At 24.5% G+C, this 10,617-nt stretch overlaps 1 protein-coding gene across 2 annotated transcripts in view; it reads right to left on the minus strand.

Moving 5' to 3' along the window:
- Window positions 1-5,159, minus strand: part of LOC117172779 (exosome complex component RRP46) — a 101,602-nt gene extending 96,443 nt beyond the window's left edge. For both annotated transcript variants that reach the window (XM_033360990.1, XM_033360989.1), the window contains exons 1-2: window positions 4,956-5,159; window positions 4,753-4,866 (exon numbers count right to left, since the gene is read on the minus strand). In XM_033360990.1, the coding sequence (XP_033216881.1) occupies window positions 4,753-4,866; window positions 4,956-5,043 (202 nt within the window). In that variant the 5' untranslated portion in view covers window positions 5,044-5,159. The remainder of the gene's footprint in view (window positions 1-4,752; window positions 4,867-4,955) is intronic.
- Window positions 5,160-10,617: the final 5,458 nt, after the last annotated feature.

Below are 10,617 nucleotides of genomic sequence, written 5' to 3' on the forward strand. Positions count from 1 at the left end.
ATTTTTTCGTTAACTTTTCGGTTGAAAATTTAACTCTTTTTTTGAAAGTTTGTCTTTTTTATTTTAAAGTTTACCTGCTTTAGCAGAAATTAAATCTTTTTTTGATAAAAATGCAAACTGGTTATGAATTAAGCTATTATACTATTTTCTTGAAAATTGAACTATTTCGTCGAAAAGTTACTTTTTGTTTAAAATTTATATTTTGGCGTTGAAAAATAAACTGAAATATTTTCTGGATGAAAGTTCCACTTACAAAAAAAAATTGGTTTTTATTACATAATCATCTGTTTCAGTACAAAATTGAACTTTTTGGATAAAAATGCAACTATTTGGTAGAGAATTTAACTACTTTGTTAAAAATTTATAAGTTTCGTAGAAACTTATATTTTTGTTACAAAAATTCAATTTTTGATGTTACTGAGTTAACTGAAATCTTTTTTTGATGAGAACTCAACTTTTTTGTAATAAAAAATTCTTCTACTTTAAGATAAATTTCATATTTATTTGATAAAAATACAACTATTTGCTAGAGAATTCAACAATTCTGTTAAGTCATCCTTTTTGGTTAAAAATTCGTCTTTTTGGATTGAAAATTGAATTTTTTTGGTAGAAAATTATTTCTTGTTAAAAAAATCATAGTTTGATCTTGAAAACTCGATTAAAATCTTTTTCAACAGTTTAATTATCTTCTGATATATTAATCTTTTTTAATTGAAAATTCATCTACTTGGGTCAAACTTAAACTACATTATTTTTTAGTTTGAAATTATCTTTTTTGCGTAAAAATGCATCAGTTTCGTGGAAAATTAATTTTGTGTTGAACTGTCATATTTTTTGTTTGAAAATTGCATTTTTGTAAAGAATAATTGTCCTTTGGTTTGAAGGTATGATTCCTAAGTTATACTTTTGTAACAGGTACGAAATGGCCATTTTTTAATATTTGTACTCAAATATTTAAATTGAAAACTAAAACTTACTTCCAAAAATCCATTTTAAACCAAAAAAGGCAAGAATTACACTTTTAGTTAAAATCATTAATTTTAAACCAAGAAAAAATCTCAACAAAAATTCTAATTGTTGATATTTCCACCAAAAAATATTTTTATTTTTATTCCAAACCAATTAAATTAAAACAAAACATGCGATCTTTCAACAAAAAAGTTAAATTTTCAATCAGAGAAATAAATCAACAATCCAAAAGATTATTTTTTAACAAAATACAAGAATTTTAAAAAAATTTTAATTTTTAACGGAAGTTTAGACCTATTAGTTAAATTTTCAACCAAAGAAATATATGTTATATATTTAGTCAAACAATAAATTTTCAGAAAAAAAACAACCAATTTTTAATTTAAAAAATTAAGTTTCAACCAAAAAGAGTAATTTTAATAAAATACATGAATTACCTCAACAAAAACTTGAAATATGAAAGGAATCATCAATCTAATAGTTGAATATGAATTTTAAATTAAAAAATATCAGTATTAAACTAAAAAATAAAATAGATAAATTTTCAGTTTAAAAAAATGATTCTTAACAAAAAAAAAAACGAGTTTTCAACAAAATAGTTGCACTTTAAAGAAAAAACTCCATTTTTAACATAATACTTGAATTTTCTACAAAAAAAGAAAATTTTTGACATAATAGTTAACTTTTCAACCACACAGATACATTTTTAACAAATAAAACTAAATTTCTAAAGAAAAATAATATTTTACAAAAATTGAAGTTATATTTTTAGTAAAAAAATTTTTACTAGAAATTAATATTAATTTGAAAATATTATTTTTTTATCAACTCGATAATTTGACAAACTGCGAGGAAAAATTTTGCCAAATTGACACACATAATTAATAATTTAGTTTCAGTTAACGGACAGGGAAAATAATTTGCGAAATGTTTAAATTCAAAACTAAAACTTACTTAAAAAGGTAAATTTTGTAAAAAAAGAGAAAAATTACATTTTTAGTTAAAATTCTTCATTTTAAACCGAAGAAAAAGGAATTTTTCAACCAAATAGAAAATTTTCAACCAGTGATGAACTTTCGCAAAAAAAAATCTCAACAAAAATTTAAATATTTGATATTTGCACAAAAAAATATTTTCATTTTTATTCAAGAATAGTTGGATTAAAACAATAAAATGTAACTTTTCAACAAAACACTTCAATTATTAATCAAAGAAATAAATTTTCAATCCAAAAGATTATTTTTTAACAACAAAATATATGAATTTTGTACCAAAATTTGAATTTTGTAAAGGATGTTAGACCTATTAGTTAAATTTTCAACAAAAGAAATGTATGTTCAACCGAATAGCTTGTGTCAAGAAATTTATTTTCAACAACAAAAAACGAGTTTTCAACAAAATAGTTTAACTTATAAGAAAAAAAAATAATGTTGAACTGTAATAATGATTCTAAAGAAAAACATTAATTTTTAACATAATACTTGAATTTTCTACCAAGAAAGGACAATTTTCAACATAATAGTTAACTTTTCAACCAAACAGATAAATTTTCCACAAAGAAAACTAAATTTCCAAAGAAAAAAATATATTCGAAAAAAATTTAACAGTTATATTTTTAGTCAAACAATAAAATTTCAAGAAGAAAACAACTAATTTTTAATCAATGAAAGAAAGTTTCAACCAGAAAGACTATTCTAAATAAAAGACATTAATTATCCACCAAAACTTAAAATTTTTAAGGAATTTTTAATCTAATAGTTTAATTTCTAAACAAAAAAATTAAATTAGTGGACAAGAAGATTTAATATTCTACGACAAAAGACAAAGTTTCGAAAAAATTATGATATTTTCAACCACAAAGCTGAATTTTAAACTAAGGAAAATAAGTATTAAAACAAGCATGAAATAGTTCAATTTTCAGTTTAGAAAAATCACTTTAAAAAAATAGTTTTGAACAAAATAGTTGTACTTTTAAGAAAGAAATATTAATTTTGAACTGAAATAACGTATCTTTAACGAAAAATATTTATTTTTGACATGATACTTCAATTTTCTACAAAAAAGGCAAATTTTCAACATAATAATTAACTTTTCAACCAAACAGATGAATTTTCAATAATTAAAAATTAACGATTAAAAAAAATATTGGACAAAAATTGAATAATAATATTTTAGTTAAAAAATAAATTTTCAATAAAAAACATCTAGTTTTTAATCAGTCAAATGAACTTTCAACCAAAAACATTAATTTTAACAAAATAAATGAATTCTCAACATAAACATGAAATTTCGATGAAATTTTCAAAATAATACTTAACTTTTCAACCAAACAGATAAATTTTCAACAAATAAAACTAAATTACTAAAAAGAAAATATTCGACAAAAATGGAAGTTATATTTTTAGTTCAAAAATAAATTGTCAATAAAAAAACTCATTTTTAATCAGTGAAATGAGTTTTTAACAAAAAATATTAATTTAAATAAAATACATGAATTCTCGACCAAAACATGAAAATTCAAAGAAATTTTCAACGTAATAATTAACTTTTTAACCAAACATATATGTTAACAAATAAAACTTAATTTATAAATTAAAATATTCGACAAAAATTGAATAGTTATATTTTTAGTTCAAAAATACATTTTCAATTTAAAAAACAAACTAATTTTTAATTAATCAAATTTAACTTCAACCAAAAATATTAATTTTAACAAAATACATGAATTCTTAACCAAAACTTGATATATTAAAGGAATTTTTATCTAATAGTCTTCAAACTACGGAATATAAGTATTAAATTAACATGAAATCGTTAAATTTTCAGTTTGAAAAAATAATTTACACGAAAAAAAGCGAATTTCGAACAGAATAGTTAAATTTTTAAACAAAGAAGTTAATTTTTAACAGAAATAATGAATCTTCAAAATAATAAATAAATTTTTAATAAAATAGTTGCATATAGAAAAATTGTTATGTTTTATTTATTGCAAAAATACCATTTTTAATGTTATTCAACAATAACAACAATCGTTCTTATATAAAATATAAACTAAAAGAATTGTGTACGCATATGTATTGATTAAATCTAATGTTAAATTATGGATCTTGAATTTTTCTCACTTTTAGCATGCTCATAAATCTCATATTTTTCTTAGTCTTAACTTTAAAAATAAAATTTTTAAATAAAAATAATATAATACGTCTATATGATAAATATGTCAAGAGAGCGAGGAAAGTGGTACCTTTTTGAAAAATCGAAATCCAATTCAAATAATAGAACTTAATTCTACCTGGATGAATAGTTCATCCGGAAATACATAGAAAATGTATTTTTTGTTTGAAATTTTTTTTTAATATTTAAATTACGGTATCACACTTTGTTAACGAACAAAAAACTAATCTGCTAATTTTAAAGAATTGAAATTGAAAAGAATAGTGTCCTTCATATTCAATTCACTCGAATTTTCACGTCATAAAGAAACTTCTGTAAATCATATACGTTTTCAATTCGTATAAGAATTTCTCTAAAATCTACAACAAAAATGTTGGAAAATAAACCGATTTTTTTCTAAAGAAAGGATACTTAGTAGGCGCGAAAACAGTTTTTAATTAATTTGAGGTTATGTTTGGTAGCTCTGATCGGTTTTAAAAAGGATTGAAATATTATTTTCGTTGCCTAATCCAGAATTTAAAAAATGAGGACACAAACGGTATCTTTCGGGATCGAAACATCTCGATACTTTGATTAAAAGCCTTCTCAACGGAATTTTTGAAAACTTACTTGGTGGTCCCTTAGCTGCCGTGTATGTTGCTTCAACACTAGCCTTGTCGTACATCATTTTCTGTAATTTTACATCTACTGGGCCATAAACGCCTGCGATAACTGTAGTGTCCCCTGAAAATGTTCAACTTCAAAAATATATCCTCTACTGTCAAAACTGAGAATAAAAGCTATTCTTCACTGTGCCAAAGATATTACTGCACCTTGCATAAACATCGCCGATCCATCTGGGACAGATAATACATTTAATTCACAGTTGATCGGACGTAAACTACACTCTTCTTCTGTCATTTTGAATCCGTTTTTTAAATAAAATGTTACTGCACCTACTGCACTAAAGCTTTTGCTCTTTGAGGTTATATTTACATGTGCATCAAAGATTGTGAACCTGAACAAAGATATTGACCTAAAGCAGAACTATCCTAACTTGATTAGTTCCTCATATCTCCAGCTTGGCACTAGTTGTCCCATCTCTCGTTGTTTTTACATAGAAAGCAATGGGACTAAAACAGTTTTTTTAGTTTTTTAGTAAACGAAGCGCTGTTTACATGCAAAAAAATTCTTGAAATTAAGATAATGTTACTCATTTAACATTTCAAAATAGTGTTTCAATCTTTTTCTATGAATACTGAAGACAAAATATGATTTATATGGTCGTATAATAATCCGGACAAAGTGGAATATATCTTAGATATGAATTTGAATGAAAAGTAAAATATGATTCTTAAAGTTTATTTTCGAAAACAAATTATCCATATTATTAATCGAATGTAAAAAAAATCCCGGAGAAAAATTTGAATAGTACTAAGTTTAAACTAACGATGTGAATACTCTCGCTTATGAATATATAATGGATATAATGTATTTCTAATTGAATTTAACTAAATTTAAATTTCTTTCTTTTATCATTATATCCTTTTAAGTATTTAAAACTAAGCTGTTAAGACACTGATTATATTTACATTTGGACGCTTTATAAAATTATAATTTATATTTGTTCCTCTAAAAAAGAATATTTTTTTAAAATTTAAATTACTGAATAAACTATTTCAAATGTTTTTTACATATTTTTATGTTATATGTTTATGAATAAAAATTTAATTCAATTTCAATCACATTTTTCTCATTATATTCAATAGTGTAAGTACTCACTAAGCCCTCAAATATTAAGTTTGAACTTTTATACTATTAAAACCTTTTTCACAAAACTATTTACATAATCTATTGATATAAATATTATTTACTGCGTTTTCAGTTATAAAAAGGATTATATTTAACTTTTTATACAAATTCAAATCTAATATTTCACTTTACCAAGTTTATTGAGTGACGTTTTAATTCATGTTTCCCATTAGTATTTATATACATCGTTTGGAAAATTGTTTTGAAATATAAAATGTGTAACGTTCTTTTCATTTCAATATTTTTTTTTTACGAAAATAACATTTTTTTATTAAAAAATAAAAAAAGTGATTCAAGAAAAGAAGAAAAAGTGAAATCAAATTTTTCTTCGGGATTTGTTTTCACATTCGATTAATAATATTGTTAATTTGTTTTCGAAAATAAACCTGAAGAATCATATTTTACTTTTCATTCAAATTCAAACCTAAGATATATTCCACTTTGTCAGGATTATTATACGACCATATAAATCATATTTTGTCTTCAGTATTCATAGAAAATGATTGAAAAACTATTTTGAAATGTTAAATGAGTAACATTGTCTTCATTTCAAGAATTATTTTGCATGTAAATAACATTTTCTTTACTAAAAAATTTAAAAAGTGATTTAGTCCCATTGTTTTCTATGTAAAAACGGGAGTGATGGGACAACTAGCGCAGAGCTGAAGATATTAGGAACTAACCAAACTAGGACAGTAAGGGATCGCCATTTTGTTTTCAGATGCACAGGGCTGATCTGAACACTAATGCCTCTAGTAGCGTTTATCATAAGCTGGTAGTCCATTTCTGAATTATCATCGTCGGTAAGTGAGCAATTGATAAGTTCAATTTTCAGACCTGATCAGTGCTGCCACCTTCAATTAACACTAAAGTAGAGTTCTTAAATTCCCGAGAATTTAAGTACAGGTTATATAACCGAGAATATGACAGAATTTAAAAGAATTTACGGGAATTTAAAAATTTATGATTTTTAACAATATTTTTATTGTTCAGGTTATATCAACGGTTGAATATCAATTATTTTCTAGCTCAGAGATATTCAGGAATTACAGTGTTTCTTATACAAATTTAAAATTTTCAAATATATTAATTTATTTTTTAAAAAAAGTTTTTTCTACTTTAAAGGATAACTCTTTAACAAAATATTTGAATTTTTAACATAATAGTTGAATGTTCAACTTGAAAAGACAAATTTCCAACGAAAAAGTGTAATGGTTTATGTTTTAATAAAAAAAATTAAATTGATACAAGAAAATAATAGAATTTTAAAACCAAAAAGACGAATTTCCAATAAATAAAGATATTTCAATCAAAAAAGAAATAAAAGTTTATCTAAATTATTGAACCTTTAAACCAGAAGACAAAGTTTCTTAATAAAAATTCAATTTTCAAACAAAAAATATGCCTGTTTAACAAAAAATTAATTTTCCACGAAACTGATGCATTTTTATGCAAAAAAAGGAAATTTCAAACTAAAAAATTATTTTTAACAACAACAAAAACGCGAATTTTGAACTAAAAAATATCTTTCTTAAAAAAATGGAAAAGTTACATTTTTGTTAAAAATTAATTCTGAACCAAAAAAAAAAGAAGTATTTTCCACTAAACAGTTAAATTTTCAACCAGACATAAGCCTTCAACCAACAAATTTTACAAAGTAGCTTAACTTTTCCATAAGTAGTTAAATTTTCAATTAAAAAAGATGAATTTATAACAAGATATTTCAACTTTTAACCAAAGAGATAACTTTCCAACTTAAAATATAAATCTTTAACCAAAAAAGTGATTTCTTAAAAAAGCGATTCAACCAAATGTTTTAAATAAATAAGTTAAATTATCAAGCAAAGAAGAATGATTTTTAACCAAAAAGTTGCATTTCTATACAAAAAATAAAATTTCTTCTATAACGGATGGAGTTTTAAATCAAAAAGATAAATTTTCAAAGAAATAGTTGCATTTTTGGTTAAAAAAGATTTTAGTCGAGTTTCTACAATTGGTAGAACAATTAAATTTTAACTCAAAATTTATTGATTCAATTTTTGATTATAAAATATAGTTCAAAACTCAAAACTTTTTGTAGTTCAAAATTCGTTTTTTTTTTGTTGAAAATTGATTTTTTAACTTAAAAAGTAATTATTTCAGTTTTTGTTGACAATTTATCTTTTTCTAGTAAAAGTTCATTTTTGTTGTTGAAATTTAACTATTTCAGTTGAAGATTCATAGTTTTAGTTGAAAACTCATCTTTTTACATAAAATTCAACTACTATTCCACTTGAAGATTCATCATTTATATTGAAAATTCATCAGTTGGGATAAAAAATTTGTATTTCAAAACGTTATTTCCGTTTTTTGTTGAAATTTTTATTTTTTAGTATAAAATTCATCTAATTCGTTGAAAATTAATCTTTTTGTTTGAAAATTATTCTCATTTTTTTCTAAATTCATCTCTGGCAAATAGTTGTATTTTTATAAACAAATTTGAAATTTATCGTAAAGCAAAATATTTTTTTCAGCCGAAAAGGATGAATTTTTAACAATATAAAATTCTCTACCAAATAGTTGCATTTTTATTCCAAAAATATAAATTTTGTACTAAAACAGATGAATGTATGATTAAAAAAACATTTTTTTTGATAAGTGGAACTTTCATCCAGAAAATATTTCAGTTCATTTCTCAACACCAAAATATAAATTTTAAACAAAAAGTAAATTTTCTACGAAATAGTTAATTTTTGAAAAAAGTACTATAATAGCTTAATTTCTAACCAAACAGTTGCATTTTTATGAAAAAAAGATTTAATTTCTGCTAAAGCAGGTAAACTTTAAAATAAAAAAGACAAACGTTCGTCCTGCGTTGTGAGTCCTTTGTTGTATGCCGGATAAGATTTAGTTGAAATTTTTATGTTTACATCTTTCATTATTAAATTTTGCACTTTAACGTAGTTTTCTGTCGGCTCTTGCATTTCCGGTGGCACTTCATGTGAAAATAATTTTAAAATTTATCAAATAAAAGTGCATGTAAGGTAGGAATCTGTTCACATGACCCACTCTTCACATGACCTTAAGAACTTTTTTTGTAAACAAAACAGCAGAGTGAAAGTATTCGTTAAAAATTATTTTCAAAGAAATTAAAACTGGAACCATTTTTGACATATTTGATATTTTGTTAGTATCTTGAAATTTTGTGGACCTAAGAACTTTTTAGGTGGTTTTTAGGATCAAAACATTTCAAAGTTATGTCAAAAAATGGTCCCAGTTTTAATTTATCTGCAATTAATCTTTAGCAAACTTCCTACTGAGATGAAGTACATAAGCGTAGTTTATGGCCGTCTGATACATTTTTCAAAGTTTCAGTTCGATATCTTATTTACAAAAAAAGTTTTTGAGTTCATCAAAAAAATATTCAGTAAACTGATAAAGTGAGATCGGTAATATAAGTGTTTGAGTGAGCCACATGCCCTGAAGGGCATGTGACACTTATGCGATTCCTACTTTACCGACATTTTTTCTTCTTGATCATACCAATTCTGCACGAAATGATTTGTGTAGCTGAAAGTTTGGGAAAATGGAAAAAGGGGACTAAAGACTGTTTATGTATTCATAAATTTTTAAAACTACAAAGAAAAATTACATTTTTTGGTACCTATGAAACTTTATTAGTACATAAGCGTTCCTTAGTCCCTTTTCTTTATTTGCTCAAACTTTAAACTCAATATCACATTTCGTGTAGAATGGGTATGATCAAAGATAATATCTTTGGTATGATAAGAAAGTCGGTAAAGTAGGAATCGAATAAGTTGTTGAAAATTTAACTATTTTTTAAAGGGTATGTGATGCTTATCCAATTCCAGGTGAAATGAGAAATCAAACTTTTGCTCAAACCAGAGGCGAATCTACCGAACAGGCATAGAGTTAGAAAATTCTCGGTAACTTAAAATTGGAGAAGGTAATAGAGTAAGATACCGAACGTTACCGAGAATGCGAAAATTTATCAAGAATTTACGAGAAATAACGAGAACATTCATTTTTTGCTGTTATTTATTTTTTGTAAAATAACGTTTATATTCAAAGTACTTAAACCTAAATAGTAATAAACATTAGAAATTAAAATTATTTTACAGTTTTATATACAGTAAGCTCCATATTTTCAGGATACAATTTTATTGATAGATTATATAAGTTCTTTCAAACATTAATTAACCTTATTAAATTTTAGTTTAAAACATGTTTAAGTAAAATTTTACATTTCTTAAGAACTAGAATTTTTCGAATTAACAAAACTACTGCCGTCCCGCTTTAGTGGCCGTCTCGGGTGTACCCTCAATGGCCTTCCTACTATCTCGAGACTCTCCAAACAATATTGTAGGTTTTCCTCATTTTATATTCCTCAATTTCTTCCACGGGTAGAACGCCAGAATGGAGCATTTCGGAAAATTTGGACTCTGATTCCATTTGCTCTTTGGAACAATCAGAGGAAACTGGAAGCGAGGAAGAAAATATTGCTACTGATCATATCTCTAATCCGCCATTGCGGGCGCAGTACTGATTGCCAGTACTGTGTCCGTATTCCATTATCACTTATTGCCAGTACCGTGGCCGTATTCCGCCATTATAGGTGCTGTACCGATTTTTATTACGGTTCAAGTACTGGTTAGCCAGTAATGGCAAGCCCATATGAGCCCA

Source organism: Belonocnema kinseyi, chromosome 5 (assembly GCF_010883055.1).
Source record: "Belonocnema kinseyi isolate 2016_QV_RU_SX_M_011 chromosome 5, B_treatae_v1, whole genome shotgun sequence".
Lineage (NCBI taxonomy): Eukaryota > Metazoa > Arthropoda > Insecta > Hymenoptera > Cynipidae > Belonocnema > Belonocnema kinseyi.